This window comes from Salminus brasiliensis, chromosome 13 (genome assembly GCF_030463535.1).
Source record: "Salminus brasiliensis chromosome 13, fSalBra1.hap2, whole genome shotgun sequence".
In the NCBI taxonomy this organism is placed as follows: Eukaryota; Metazoa; Chordata; class Actinopteri; order Characiformes; family Bryconidae; genus Salminus; species Salminus brasiliensis.
The window spans coordinates 25,980,098-25,996,234 of NC_132890.1; the positions used below are offsets into that span (position 1 = coordinate 25,980,098).

General features: G+C 44.2%; 1 protein-coding gene across 1 annotated transcript in view; it reads left to right on the top strand.

The window, feature by feature from the left end:
* Window positions 1–2,278: 2,278 nt before the first annotated feature.
* Window positions 2,279–16,137, top strand: part of mob2b (MOB kinase activator 2b) — a 55,389-nt gene continuing 41,530 nt past the window's right edge. The window contains exon 1 of the mRNA XM_072695614.1: window positions 2,279–2,771. Coding sequence (XP_072551715.1) covers window positions 2,755–2,771 — 17 coding nt within the window. The 5' untranslated portion in view covers window positions 2,279–2,754. The remainder of the gene's footprint in view (window positions 2,772–16,137) is intronic.

The window sequence follows — 16,137 nt, forward strand, 5'->3', positions numbered from 1 at the left end:
CTTCATTGACCCTTTGGGCAAGGTCCATAAAGACTTGATTTAAAGAGCTTAATCTGGAAGAACCCTTGTGGTCTGCACATAGCCCCAAGCTCAACCCTACTGAAGAACTTTGGGATTAATTTAAATGCCTATTTGGAGCTAGGCCTTCTTGTTTAACATGAGTGTCTAACCTTATAAATGACCTTTATGACTACATGAGAAGAAAGTCCCACAGACAGGGGAGCAACTTATGAAATGGGATGTCCATGTTCAGATGGTTAGGTGTCCACTTGTGACCATGTGTACGTATGAAAGCAGACTGGTACAATGGCTAATGTTGCTAAGACATAAAATGTGCTTACTTACTTTGCAGATACTTTGCACACACACACACTTATACTGCAGTCTTGGAGAGGGGACATCAGAATGGGTCGGAAGTGGGTAGGTGAGGTCATGGCTCTGATTGAGCTGAGCTGGTAGGGAAAGCTCCGGCTGCAGGCTCAGATGTTTTCCAATCGATCACGGCGACCTTGTCTGCCCTGTAGGTGTCATTTCAGCTTGGCGGCATAGAGACTTCAGAGTGCTTCAGTAAGTGATGAGCGCCAGTCTGGCACCAGCGCTGCAGTGTCATCACACCCACAGATGAAAAGCAATAGAGGAGCCCTCTGCCATCATCCTGCCAGCATCCTTCTGCATTTCGCTCTTCTTATGGAGGTCAAATGGAGGTGAGCAATGCAATCCGGAAGGCAGACCTCGCTCTGAGAACTGATAAGAGAGCCAGTGAAGCAGATCTACAAGCACAGTCCAAGTTGTTTTGAGATTTTTTCTGTTATCTTACAAGAGATATGGGCAAATCTACACAGGCACAAATATAATTCCATACTACCAATACAAGATAGAGTATGTGTGCAAGCCATGAGTCAGTGACTGAGTCAGAGCCATGAGTCAGTGACAGTTCAAGTACCATTCATACCTACAAGGCCTTTTTCTGCACAGCTTGGGGACTACCATGAGGCACATGTTTTTATCTGGGATAGAGGAAACCCTAACTTACTGAGAAACACATTAAAAAGAATGCTAATAAAGAATAATTATCAAATAAATACAGTAAAGATTAAAGGTATTAAAGACTAAATTTTCCATAAATAATAAAGGTTTGGGAAATGCTCTGCTGATATTTGCAAATTCAGACAGTCTGATATTATTCTTTAGTATTCTGAATTTGCAAACATCAGCAGAACATTTCCATAAATAATAAAGGTTTGGGAAATGCTCTGCTGATATTTGCAAATTCATAATACTAAAGAATAATATCAGACTTTGTTATTGTAAAGGAGTAAAAGGAGTAAAGAGCTCAAATTCTACGTAGATTGGCCTCAGTACTTAGGGACTCTTAAATAAATATACTAACCATTAGACAATATAAAATGATTTACTTTGTGTGAGATGTGTGTAGTAGGCAGGTTCACTTTTAAGACATACTGTAGGAGAAGGTACAAAAGGTGCACATGAGGATGAACCTCAATTTTCTTTTGTGTACAATTAGCGCCCTCTGGTGGATTGTGGAAGAGGTTGTGTTAGATTCTATTAGGGGTTCTTTCTTAGGCTCCTAAAGAGTTTTCTTCTTGTCTTGATTTATCTCTGGGCATATGAGTTAATCATAATGAACATTGTTAAAGAAAAAACACTGCACAAGTTGAAGTCACTGCTGAACAATTCAGCTCAATATTTTATGGATCTCCATGAATAGTGGGTGCATCTCCCACAATCACCCGACAATGTGATGTACCCATCTAGGGAAATATAACCTAGCTAGAGCTACTCAGACTGCATTTTGTCAAATGTATATAAATATACATTTGAGTATACAAATATACTTTAATAACTACAGTATTGGCAAGCTAGTGACTATGTGCTAATCTCATTTAAAATATGTAAGGCTACTTACTTATAAATTCATTTATTAAAAACCCTACAAATGTCTGTTTTTTTTAATCAACCTATGGCATAATGTACTTACAACAGTATTCACTCACTGCAAATAACACTGTTATCTATTAACAATTAATAATAACTAATAATAATAATATTTTTTTGAGGGGAAATTACGTCCACGTTTAACGAGTAAATTACAACAAGACATTTACGTCTATATATATATATAACGGTCAAAACGTACGTAAAACTACAAAAACTACAAAACCTGACACAAAAACTACAATTCCTATCAGGCTCCGCGTCATATCCGCGGCGCCGGAGCCGTGTTTACTTCCGGATTTCCTGTATATGGCAGAGCTCGGTAGCGGCGGCAGCAGCAGCTCTGACTGCAACCTTAAAAAGGACCTTTAAACCAGCAAAAACACGGCGTTCACGACCTTTGCCGCTCCTCGGGGATGATTTCTGAATGACCGAAGAGCAGCTCTGCGCTCGGACGACGGCTCGGGGTCGCTTCTGAAGAGGGAAAGTGGGGCAAAAAAACACAAATCCTCCCGCTTTACCCTGCTGGCGGAAAAACGGCAAAGTCAATGCGGCGGTGGAGGACTCAGCTGCAGCTCCGTCTCCTCTCACTCTCCGCTGGACTCGTTTAACTTTAACAGCGAGGAAAACGGACCCTCGGTAGCCCTCGGTAGCCTTTGGAAGCCCTTGGAGATCACCGGAGACCTTTTCGGCCCGAGACGGAGGCAGACAGCTGGCCTGGGCTGAGATAAGATAAAAGAAGGGGGGGAAGGCCAGCTCTCCGTTGGGTTTCACCCCTTTTTCAGTCTTTCTGCCAGTATGGATTGGCTTATGGGGTGAGTTTGGGCATTGTCGTTTAAGTGACGTCTTCAGAAATGTCAGACCGCGGCTGTTAATACATGCCATGGGCTGGAAGTGCTCTTTTGGTGCCTTATACTCCAGCGCAAGTTCGTAAGAGACCTCCTTCTGCTTATCTGCTGGTGTGGTTGTGCTTAAACTCCAGTAGAAGAGAAGCAGTCTGTGCTGGTTCTTGTTTTTGGCTTTCTGAAAATGTTGGCTGCGATGCAGAACCGAGTTACAGCGTCCCACATTGGCGAGGCTGCCTTTGCTATTTATAGTAGAGATCTCTGGGATCTTTCTCTAGGTGTGTGTGCGCTTGCTTGCTTGCTTGCTTGCTTGCTTGCTTGCTTTCACTCTCCCCACATGGACCTGTGTGTGTGTGTGTGTGTGTGTGTGGGGTGAAGGCTGCTCTGCTGGGTAAAGCTTTTTGTCCTGAATTTGCAAAGTGAGTTGGTTTGAGTGTGTGGTGCAAGCACCTGCTGTCTTCTCCACCTTGCTGTTACAATAGCTGGCAAAGTTGGGACACACACTCACACACACACACACACACACATGCACACAAAAGCCTAATTCTGGCCCATTTAGGCTATGAGAGGAGAACTTTGTTGCTGGACTTGGTGAACGTGATGCAATCTGATAGCATGTGAGCTTGGGAAATCTCTTGAAAGCAGGAATGGTGCAGGCGGAGTGAATGTAATGGAGCTTAGGCCGTGTGTCAACCCCGGTCTCTGACCTCAAAGCTCCTCGCATCTCGCTTCTCAGTCCAGGGAACGTTTTATAGGACGTGTGTCTTTAGATATAGTATGTTTTGACTGGTTATTTACAAGCTGATGAGGCACACAAGGCCTTTCTCTGGTCAGGTAGGAATTGTAAGGGTGTATTATTGGAAAGCAATGGGAATCTATTTTTTTATGGGATCTCTGAGAGACAGTGTATGTATATACGTCACTGTACTGTCCAGGGAAGTGAGGGTTTGATGAGGGCTATGAGGATTTGATTGCACTTGGTGACAAGAACGTTGGTGTGGTCAGGATGTTGGATGGTCAGCAGTCCACCTCATCCCTGGCTCCCAAAAGAATTGGCGAATACAGTTCCACTGCTTTACAGCTCAATGCTGGAGGCTTTATTCCTGGCATTAGGTGCCAATAGGTCCATAGGTTCATTTATCTGCTCCGGAGAGTACTATTCTATTGGGAGTATTTCTCTGCATGACTAGACAAGCTGTGTGTGCATTTGCACGTGTCACCAATCGTAAAAGTGGCTGAATGCATTTATTAGAAGGGACGTCCACAAACATTTGGACATAGTGTGTGTGTGTGTTCATTCTGCACCGTGCACAGTGGTGGAGCCCGGGCTGCTCTGGTCACGTCTAAGAGCCAGCGTCCACTCTGAGTCACCTGCAGACTCACCAGGACTCACCTCTGATGCAAACAAGCTGCCCAGGGGAGCAGCTGTAGGCCTGTTCAGCATGCTCTCTGCTGTTTGTGTTTAGGTGTGTATAGGCAAAGAAGTGCTGATTATATGGTGGCTAGGAAGGGTAGGTTCACCTGATAGACAGAAATTCTGCAGCAGGATCTGCTCTTCTCTTCATCAGACTGCATTCACAACATCATTTAGAAATAATGGGTGGGATGCTCAGAGATCTTTTTGGAACCCATGATGATCTGAAGGAAGGACCCAGGAGGCAGGTGTGGATCAACGCAGAGCTGCTGTTTTCTCAGGCTCTGCGTCGTGGGTTCTCCAGATCTCCAGTCTCTCTGACAACCCACTGAAAGAAAGGCACATACAGGAGTACGCCACAGTTAACCACACGCAGCTGCAGGCCATTATCGATTATCCGCTCGTTCGCCCAGAGCGCTTCTCCGTCCTCTGATGCTCGACCATGCCACCCGCTGCCTTGTCTTGGCCTTTCAAGGTGTCACTCTTTCACACCAATGCTTTCTTATGTCAGAACAGCCATATGTACTCAATCTGTAACCCCTAAACCTTGGGTACAGTAATACTGACGTTTTCTTGGACGCCCCTGACACACACAAGCCCTTTTCAGTCAAAACCCTACCCATTATCCTTTTACTGGTATTGCTCAGCCTTTACGTCGCTCACAAAATCTGACCGTGAGCCATATTTTGTGGGATGCACATGCTCACACTTGCCATGGAAGTCTTGGTAAACAGGACATCCTTCACACTGAGGATGTCAGACACCTCCTTCTTTACTGAATTGAGTGCAAAAATGTACTCCCACACTTTTCTTTTTTTTTTTTTTTTTTTTTCTTTTCTTTTCACTGAAAAAAACTGAAACTAAAAACAAACCGGTCACAAATGTTTTGATAAGCCACCCATGTTGCTTCATGTTTATCCTTATTTTTAGAGAATCACATGTACAATACATGCTCCTGTTGTGTTTTCAGAATAATCATACAAAATGTAGCCAAATCTGTGCAGAAATGTCCCACTTTGCTGGACGTAATCTAGACGTATCCCTGTGTCACAGTGATGTATCTGCTTGTATTCACCTTTTCTTTTTGCCTTTACTAAATGAAATTCATGCTTGATTAGATCAGAACATTTTCCCTTCTTTTCCCTTAAGTCTTGAGTTGATTTGGCCGGTATGCTTCAGGTCTTGGTCCACCTGCACTGTGCCGTGCCGCCCAATGATTTCTGAAGTATTTGGTTGAATTAGAATTTTAATTATGTAGGCCTAATTCACTTCCAGATTCATGCGGCAGGTCACTTAATTCCATCTTGAGCTTTGGGAGGCCTACTTTGAATCAGGGCTATCCAAAAGGACGCTGGAGGTGACTGAAGCTCCTTTCACTCACACACTCTTGAACTGGGTGTTTAAACAAGAAGTGTGAAAACAAACCGGGGTGGAATCCCAATAAAGTCAACCCATTCAACGAAAATGCAAAAGACACAGTACAGTACACGGTACAGTACTTGAAGTACTGGGAGACCGGGGAAATTTCTTTTGAGTTTTGAGATTATGTCCGTGTAAGATCTCTCGCACTGTTTCAGGGGGTGGTCTGAGACGCATTTGAGCCATGTTTTGTAGCAGTGTAAACACATCCGTCTCTCCAAAACCCCTCCTGGTACAACCGAAGCAGTAATAACTGCCTAGCAACAATCAAACATGCATATTCCGTCCTGCACAGCGATCTGATTTTACTCAGACCAACCGGAGACGCATTTGACTAGTGTGCGTAAATGCATGTGGCCAAAATCTTATCAGGATGCTGTCCAGATACTGGCTACCTCCAGTGACTACATTTAGTCATATATGCCATGCTATAACACTACCTTCACCATGTTTGACAGAAATTTCATGGTGTCCCAGTACTTCAAGTACTCTACCGTGTCATTTGTGGTTTCGTTGAATGGGTTGACTTTATTGGGATTCCACCCCGGTTTGTTTTCACACTTATTGTTTAAACACCCAGTTCAAGAGTGTGTGGGTGAAAGGAGCTTCAGTCACCTCCAGTGTTCCTTTGGATAGCCCTGATTCAAAGTAGGCCTCCCAGTCAGTGGTTCCCAGTTTAGGCTATGCTTACATTACAGGTTTAAAGTGGGACCAGTACAGTTTGTATTAATGTAAACACACAAACTTGACTTTTTTAATGTTCACAATTGGACCTCCAAACTGGTGTGTTATTGCAATGACTGGTAGTTTGTTGAAATTCTATTTTATTTTATTTTTATATATAGTTCCATTTCTTTGTTTTCCACCTGGTGCACATGATCATATCACTGTAACTATCATTCAGTGTTATGATATGATGTTCTAGCAGTGGTTCACCTGATGATAAAATGTGCACATGCGGGTCCCTTCAGGGCAAAAGTAAGACTGATGGGGATCACTTGTGTGCAAATATGTGAAACATCAGGGCAGAAAGAGAGAGAGATCAGACCTGAGCTTAAACCAAATTACACACAAGCGTTCTTGTTAAGACTAGAGCTTGAATTGCTGCTATCATGGATGGGGTGTTTGCTATAGTTGAGGGAGATGGAGAGAGACATGGGTCTCTATATGGGGTGTGTGTGTGTGTGTGTGTGTGTGTGTGTGTGTGTGTGTGTGTGTTCATTCAGGGCAAGTCCATGACCTCGTTCTGCTCTGATGAGAGACTGTTTTTACAGTGAGGTCTGCCAGCTTGACAGCTTTGACCAGTAATGCTAAAATAAAGAGCTTTGGCTTGACCATGTGTAACATTAGGAGAGAGATAGAGAGGGGGCGAGAAAGAAGGCCAAAGTAGCCAACTTAATCGCCGGGTCTTGGGGTCTTCCACACACTTGCTTTTTTTTTTTGGTCCTAAACTCACTTATAACATTGTACATATGACTTCAGCTGTGGCTTCAGCTGTTTGGGGCAGTGGTGGCTCAGCGGTTACAGCGCCGGGCTATCGATAACAGGGTTGTGGGTTCGATAAGCTCGGCAAGCTGCCACTGTTGGGCCCTTGAGCAAGGCCCTTTACCCTCTCTGCTCCCTGGGCGCTGGAGTTGGCTGCCCAGCGCTCTGGGTGGGTGTGTGTGTGTGTGTACTCATTGCCCCTAGTTCACGTGTGTGTGTGTGTGTGTGTGTGTGTGTGTATGTCTATGTGTTCACGACCACAGATGGGTTAAATGCGGAGGACATGTTTCGCTGTACAGTGACCAATACGTGCACCTTTACCTTTTATCTTTACCTTTTGCCTTACTGTAATACTTACTGCCCATTTATAGGAGGTGAAGGAACAGGTGGAGTGTTGTCACTGTTCGGTCAGCCTGCTGTGTGTTCAGTGTTGCATCAGCAGTGCAGAGAGCCATTACAAAACTGGCTAAAGGTCATGACTGGATAAAGAGATGCAGCAGGTAATCAGAACTTATAACCTTGGCTTTGTCGGAGGCACAGAAGTATGTTCTAGGACAGTCATTATTGATTTTTATATTAGTTATGGTTTATTGATCAATCTGTTAATTAGAGCTTAATGCAGTTTGACTTAACTGAACCATAACAATCCAAGAAAAGCTTTTCAGCAGTTCCAAAGTACTTTTACAACCTTTTAAAAAGACTTCTTTTTAAATTCAGCCCGTGTCTATATGAGATTCCTGGGACCTCACACTAACATAACTCTGCTCTCCATTCACACACCAGGGTAATGTTGCTGCAGATGTGTGGCCACTGTGTTGCTCTCTGGCTCTCGTGGATTAGTGTTTACAATACGTAAGGGTTTTATCCACACTCTCTATTTACAAGCTGCTCAGTGTGTGTTTTCACTGCGGTTCTGCGTGAGTTTCAATTTATGTAAAATTTATACATCTTTATATCGCAGAAAAACTAAATATTTCAGTGTCCGTTCCACACCCTCCCCTCCCCAATATTGTGCAATATCTTTCAAGGTTAGCGTGATAAATGTGCATGATGTCACCAACTTATCAGCTAATAAATCAGTGGCCAACAATTTTTCAATTTTTCAGCATTTTTTTTTTTTTTTTGTTTAGTCAATTATTGATTGCACCCCTTTGTGTTTAGTTGGGTTGTCTGATCACTTTTGAGCCACCAGAAGGGGGGTGTGGGGTATGTATGTGCGTTAAGCTGAATGTCTGATGTTATTGGATTGTTTTTGGACCTAAATATCAAAGATAAATAAATAAATGTAGAAAAAATGCATATGAATTAGGGCTGCCACTAGCGATCTTTCAGTTAAGCTAACAATTACATAGCTAACAGTCCATCAGTCGACTATTTGGTTATCTAAACAATAGATTTTTTTCTTCACAAACGTTTTACTTATTAGCTGCAAAACTGCAGGTTTAAAGAAGAGCTCATAATAGTTAGCAGTGCAGTGGGGTATTTATACCCCTTATCAAAGTATATATGATCTCTTGTATTTATACCATTACCAAAACAAAGAAATGTGCTTAAAAATGGCTGAATAGAGTAATTACATCTGGCTTGTATCCAGTCAAGCCCAAAGTGCACACACTGGCACCACCACTCAACAGAAAAGCCCAAAGTGTAGCCTTAACAATGTCTCACTGGAAATTCTAAGGTATTGGGCAGATGCTTACTTTAATAACAGGTCCATTTGGCAACAAATTTACAAAGCCTCCCTACCAGTGCTTAATAAAGGCTGGTTCGTACCTACTGCAGATGTGAGGCAAAGCGGTTGTGCACGAGGGCACATTCTCCGCTCAACAAACTGAAACAACGTGGTTCGTCCACCTGTAGATGCCTGCGTGTGCTGTAGTATTCCTCAAAATTAGTCGTAATGGGGAAAAGCATTTGTTATTAGAACTGAAGTCATGAAAAATTCTAATGTTGAAATGATCGCTTCAAATATTGATGTCAGTACATTTTCAGCACCAGCGTCATCAACTACGCCATCTAATGGTGGCAGCCCTAATTTGAATGGGGGTGTCTTTCACGCTGTGGACATTTGGAGAATTTACAATATGCATTCTAATACAGCTCACAGACTAATCACTGATGATTCATTGAAGATGCATTTGAATATTTTTTTTCATTCAGTCATTGGCTGAAAGTGGTCTGGCACAGTTTCAAGATTCCTCTCCCTCGTCTTCTTTACCGCAGTGGTTAAGGCCCAGTTCCCGAAGAGACCTGTCGGAGCGCATCACTGTCTGTTAATCCAGAGCAGTTATCTGGCTGAGCAAGTTCTGTTAAAGATGTAGACGACGTTTGGGATTAGGCATGCCTAACAGGGCAGTTTTGATTTGAACACCAGATAAAACCATCACGCAAGCTGGGTTGGGGCTTGCTTTGTCATTTGAAGCATAATATAAGGGTTAAGACATGTCTTTTTACCTGTCTTTGCTTGTACATGTATCTGATGCACTGGTTAAACGTCAGTGGGCCTCATTTAGCAAGATTTTTAAAAGGGTTTTCTTACATTTGTTCTCAGACTAAAAAGTCTGGGTTAGATTTATGATGTGTGTTAATGCTCTTTTAATAAGGGTGATCTCTATGTTCGGTCATTATTTTTGCTTATAGCCCTCTTTGACCTTAAGCTATGGTGCAGAAGTCTTCAGTATTGCTCTTTGGTGGTTGGTTATCTGGAAAAATAAAGTGGTTCTCTTATGTAGGGATGTAGAGATCCAAAAGATCAGGGCCAATCCAGAAATATGTTCACGGATTGGGTACTGGCTATTTTAATCCCTATCCAGTTCTCAGTCCTTTTCGACTCGTGTTTAGAGCGCCATCTGGAGCAGTGAGGGTGTTCTCAGAAGGTAGATGAGAGTTTATGGAGTCTACAGTGTGGAGCTATTTTGCAGACTCTAATTTCGCATAATATCTGAACCTTTATAAAACTATAGGTGATATGTTCTGTTTTATAGGCGGGAGAACAGTTTGCCTTGTTTTTAAACCAGCACGGAAGAGCACATTCAGAACCGAGTGGAGGCTAATGCTAATGCTAGCACACACACTCGCTATAGAAACCCAAAGCATAGAAGTATAAACCATCAGTATTCGATAAACAACAGCAGAAATCAGTCCAGAGTGTGTATCACTAAACACACACACAGGAAGTGACTTGATTGCAGTGTTTTAAAGAAGCTGGGAGCTGATTGGTCAGGAAGAAGAGTCAGACTGGATCAATAAATCAGTCAGTCCAGAATGTCTCATTATAGAAACTGCTACTGAAAATGCAGGGATTTTACTGAATGTGTTAATTAGCAGCACATCCTATCTTCTCTGTGTGGCTGTGTTATTGGTTATTGGTGGTTGGTGTGGCGCAACAGATAGCACCACGTGGGAGACTGGGGTTCGATTCCCTGTCTGAGTGACTATGCTGTGCTACACTAATAGAGTCCTTGGGCAAGACTCCTAACACTACATTGGCCTGCCTATGTAATACAAGTAATCTTGTAAGTCGCTCTGGATAAGAGCATCAGCTAAATGCCATAAATGTAAATGTTATTCATACAGACACACAGAGGCACTTATGAATTTTTAAATGAACTGCTAACTCATACTGGTTAATACAGTAGTATGGTGTCCAATGTTTGATATGGCAGAGAGTCTCCAGTATGGCCTCACCGATACTACTTTGTCCTGTCCGATAGCAGATTTTCAGGTATCTGCTAATATAGAGTGCTGATACCAGCACTCTGAATACTGGATAGCTGATATTTATAGTGTTTCACTTTATATCGGCTGTACGTTTTTATATTTTTAAGATAAGCTTGATGGAACAGTGTTTACTTGCGGAGTTTCAGAGCTGGAAAATAGAAAAAAACATTGCACAATTCATAAATCTGTGCAAGTAGAGAGGCGTAATCTTGCTAAGCTTGATCGAACAGCTTGTAATTGTACAATAAAAAAGGAGGCAGTTTAAATGTATTTTTAATTGTAATGACTATTTATGACAGTCTTTTACTGGTTGTTTAAACATGAAAAAAAAAAAATAAATAAATAAATGTATGTATGTGTGTTTATATGTATTTTGGATGGATCCAAGTGGGGCGTTTAAAGTCATTTGGCATTCATGTTTTAACAGAAGCTCAAGTGAACTACTTGCTGAAGTGCTCGGCTGCTGTTGAGTCTTTTTGAGAGGTGTGGGGGAAGCTGAGGTGTGTGTGTGTGTGTGTGTGTGTGTGTGTGTGTGTGTGTGTGTGTGTGTGTGTGTGTGTGTGTGTTCTGTTCACACACCACGATGATGTTAGGATGGAAATAAAAAAATGTCGACCTTTTTTCACTTCCTCTCACTTCCGGACTCATATCAGCCAGCATCTCTTTTTAGACCGTGGAGGGAGGAAAGAACAAGGTTGTGGTGAATCCCCTACCCCAGGCGACCACAGCAAGCATTCTGTATCCAGCTCACCCCAGAGCCGTGCTCTGCCTGTTTGACCCGGGATGTGGTGACACATGAACATCCTCTGGTGGGTGTGAATGCTGTCTGTTTTTTTTTGTTTTTTTTTCCTTTACCTAAAATTAACGCTCGTGTGAGAAAGCCTGTGCGTTTGCTAGCGATTGTAGAGAGGACACTCACACTTTTCCAGTGTGAGTGGGTTCGTACTGCAGTCCAGTAGGGCCAGAGTAGGCAACTCCTGTGTGTGGGTGCGGGGGTCGTGATGGCGTCAGCAGTGCACCCTGAGAGTGTAATTATAAAACTGGCTCATAACTATTTGCTACTGTGAGAAGAGTTGAATGTATTTGCTGTGTGAGAGTTCTTTGTAATGAGCTCCCGTGAGGTTATCAGTCACTGTCTGTGTTAGAGGGTTAGCATTGTTGGCTTCAGGTGACCAGTAATACATGTGTTTCTCTGAAGGTGGATTTGCTTAATCAAAGTCAGTATCTACTTAATTTGTACAGATTTACAGTATTTACTCTCCAGTCCAGGAGGTGCTTCGCCAATTCTGTATCTTGCTACACCCCCTTTGTATGGTTAAATAAATAAATAAATAATTACAAAAACGTGACAGAATCTGGTAAGCACCCTGCGTCATCCAGTACTTTTATTGTGTCTTAAAAAAAGAAATTGGGGCGGAGCACCGGGTGTTTTATGGAGAAAAGGGGGTGGAGCACTGGGCCGTTGAGATGGGCGAGTAGAGCACTGGGACGTAGTGGAGCACTGGGGCAAAGAAGAGGGGCATTGTTGAGGAAAGGGGGTGGAACACTTGGGTGTTGAGGAGATGGGAGTGGTGGAGTATTGGGGTGTTGAGGAGATGGGTGAATGGGGTATTGGGGTGTTGAAGAGATGGGCGAGTGGAGTATTGGGGTGTTGGAGATGGGCGTGGTAGAGTATTGGGGTGTTGAGGAGATGGGCGAGTGGGGTATTGGGGTGTTGAGGAGATGGGCGAGTGGGGTATTGGGGCGTTGAAGAGATGGGCGAGTGGAGTATTGGGGTGTTGAGGAGATGGGCGAATGGGGTATTGGGGTGTTGAGGAGATGGGCGAATGGGGTATTGGGGCGTTGAAGAGATGGGCGAGTGGAGTATTGGGGTGTTGGAGATGGGCGTGGTAGAGTATTGGGGTGTTGAGGAGATGGGCGAGTGGGGTATTGGGGCGTTGAAGAGATGGGCGAGTGGAGTATTGGGGTGTTGAGGAGATGGGTGAATGGGGTATTGGGGCGTTGAAGAGATGGGTGTGGTGGAGGAAAGGGAGTGGAGCACTGGGGTGTTAAGGAGATGGCATGGTGGAGTATTGGGGTGTTGAGGAGATGGGTGAATGGGGTATTGGGGCATTGAAGAGATGGGCGAGTGGAGTATTGGGGTGTTGGAGATGGCGTGGTGGAGTATTGGGGTGTTGAGGAGATGGGCGAGTGGAGTATTGGGCTGTTGAGGAGATGGGCGTGGTAGAGTATTGGGGTGTTGAGGAGATGGGCGAGTGGAGTATTGGGCTGTTGAGGAGATGGGCGAGTGGGGTATTGGGGTGTTGGAGATGGGCGTGGTAGAGTATTGGGCTGTTGAGGAGATGGGCGAGTGGGGTATTGGGCTGTTGAGGAGATGGGCGAGTGGAGTATTGGGCTGTTGAGGAGATGGGCGAGTGGGGTATTGGGGCGTTGAAGAGATGGGCGAGTGGAGTATTGGGCTGTTGAGGAGATGGGCGAGTGGAGTATTGGGGTGTTGAGGAGATATAGGAGATGTAATATAATATATAATATAGTAATAGTAATAATATAATATAAACAAACTGCAGTCCGGAGCACTGTCATAGGACGTACTGCTCTTCACATAGCCAGAACTTGAAGTGATGGTGGTGCTCTGATGAGGGAATTCAGATTGGATTGTTAAAGCTGATTAATAGAGAAATAATCTATCGATGATCTAATTAGAAATGGTCATTAGTTGCAGCTCTGTCCATTTCGAAAGTAGCTGGACAACCCAGAGCTTGAGTCAGGCCTTTATCTAGCCTGTTCTCTTGCTTTTTTATCTCTCTCGCTTGCTTTTATTCTCCCCCCCAGCTCCTTGCTCCATGAGCGTGACGTCTGGTTGCTGATCTGAGCCCAGGGCCTTCGTTTGGGAACATGTGTCCACTGTGCCTGGACGAGCCGCTCTCCGCTCTGGGTTTCTCCCTCCCTGCCACTATGACTTTTTATAGAGCATAGCCTCAGCTGAAGGGAGCGTGTGTGTGTGTGTGTGTGTGTGTGTGTGTGTGTGTGTGTGTGTGTGTGTGTGTGTGTGTGTGTGTGTGTGTGTGTGTGTGTGTGTGCGCGTGTGGGGGGGGTGCTGATGAAAAAGGAGCATAATGAGGAAATGTGAACCATCAGGCTTCTGTTTGAGGACTTCTCCTCTCCAGATTTCTACATGCGGAGTCTTTAGGATTTACTATGGCCGAATGCTAACTGCCAGTGCTGCTACACTTGCTCTTAGTTGAGAGATGCAATGAGTTAAAGCCGAGCAGAGAGGGGAAACGTGCATGGATAGGCCTGCATTTGCCCTTGTAAGAGCAGCAATGGGCTTTAATTGGATTATTGTGTGTTATATCAGGCAGGCAGATCACAGGCTTCCCCTAAAGCCCACAGATCAGAAAAGAGCTATATGCGTACATGCATATACGTGTGCATACATTCATGAATACACTGGAGTGGTCACTCGATTTTACTTGACTTGTGTAATAAATAGATTAGGATGTACACTGGTGCCACTGCAACAGCTCTGACCCGACGAGGCAATGACTCCACAAGAGCTCTGAGGGCATCCTGTGGTTCTCTGAGGGCACCTAGACGTTAGCAGCAGATCCTTTAACTTCTCAGGTGGGCCTTCATGTATCGCATCAGTGAGTCTTCGGTGTACCCAGAGCACTTAAGGTTGATACTGCCCACTGCATACCGGGAACACCCCATCTGACCGGCCTGCCTGTTTGTCTTGTCAAAGCGGCTCAGATTCTTATGCTTGCCCACATCCCCTTGAAAAACTGACCGTTCACTTGCTGCCCCATTTATCCCACCTCTTGTTAGATGCCACTGTAGATGAAGATACGTGATGACTTTAATGAGTGGATTCTTCAGGCATGCTCTGCAGCCCACCTCAGCTCTTGAGGCCAGACCCTGCTAGCTGCATTACACAAAAAGAAAGAAGGAGCCTAAAATAGCTCTTCGAGCGAGACCATAGATCACTTTTGGTTCCATAAAGAAACCACGTTTGTAGAGATGTGAGAGTGAAGATCATTTTAAATTGGCCAGGAATCTTTACGCCAACTGAAGGTTCTAGATCATCATCCAGTCTCTTCTGACGACTCTGGCAGGTCAGGTCACCACAGCTGGTCCCTCTGTTTGACCAGACTTTACATTCAGACACTAGATTTACACTTTCAAAAGATCAAAGAGCTCGTTTGGCACCTTCTTCCCGGTCATTAATCCCCTCCATAGTAACACGTGCCCACGGACATGCTGTCCACGTCGCGGGTCAAATGAACTTGCTGTGGCTCTTTGCAGCAGAAGCTGAGGGGAAGTGTCAGCAGCTGTGTTTAACCTCAGGCAGCCTATCTTGAGCAGCAACAGGCCAGAGAAGAAAAAAAAAACCACGAAAGGTGGGGTAGCAGTCACAGTCTGAAGGAGAACCACGTCACCTGCCTTTGTATTTATCATGTTTGACATTTTGAGTGACGCCTCTGTTGGGTAGGAATCTGAAGTATGAGTAGAACTTGTCTCTTCGGTTTAGCTGTGCAGGGAAAGTAGGACATGCTGGCAGACAGTGTGATTTCAGATAAGCTAGTCCTTCTCTCCGTTACTCCGACAAGACAATCGAATTAAGGTTGTTGAAGCGAGTTTTGGAAAAAGGTTCTGTCCTCCTGCCTGAGCGTCTACAGAACTGGGCCGAGGCTGGTTCGGCTGGTTGCAGAATCCATGCACGAGTCAAATAGTTGTCTATCACATTTATAAAGTGTTTACTAATTGATTTCTATGGCTGTTGATGTGTTTAATGGCTATTGCCAGTGTGGTTGCTATGGTACTTACGGTGGTTGGCAAGGTGTCGTTACTCAATTAATATACCATAACCTGTAAAGTGCATTTTATAGGCTGTTGCTACTTGGTCACTAAAGTGAAGATAAATGGTTTCTATCCTATTCCTGATGGTTGCTAGGTTGTTGTCGGTGTCCCGGGTATGAACCAGGGTGTTGGCTCAGTGGGTGCTATGGTATTGCCAAGATGTTTCTAGGTGGTTGCTAATGTGTTTGATGATTGTTGCCAGGGTGGTTGCTATGGTACTTAAGGTGATTGGCAAGATGTTCCAGGGGGTTGCTGTGATGACATTTCAGGTTGTTGCCAAGTGCCCCAGATGGTTGCAAAGGTGTTTCATGGGCCTTGCTAGGGTGGTTGCTGTGGTGCTTGCTATGGTATTTTACATGGCTGCAGAATTGGCCCAGGTGGTTGGAAAGGCTGGCTTTCTGGTGGTTGCTATGGTACTTCAGGTGGTTGGTAAGGTTT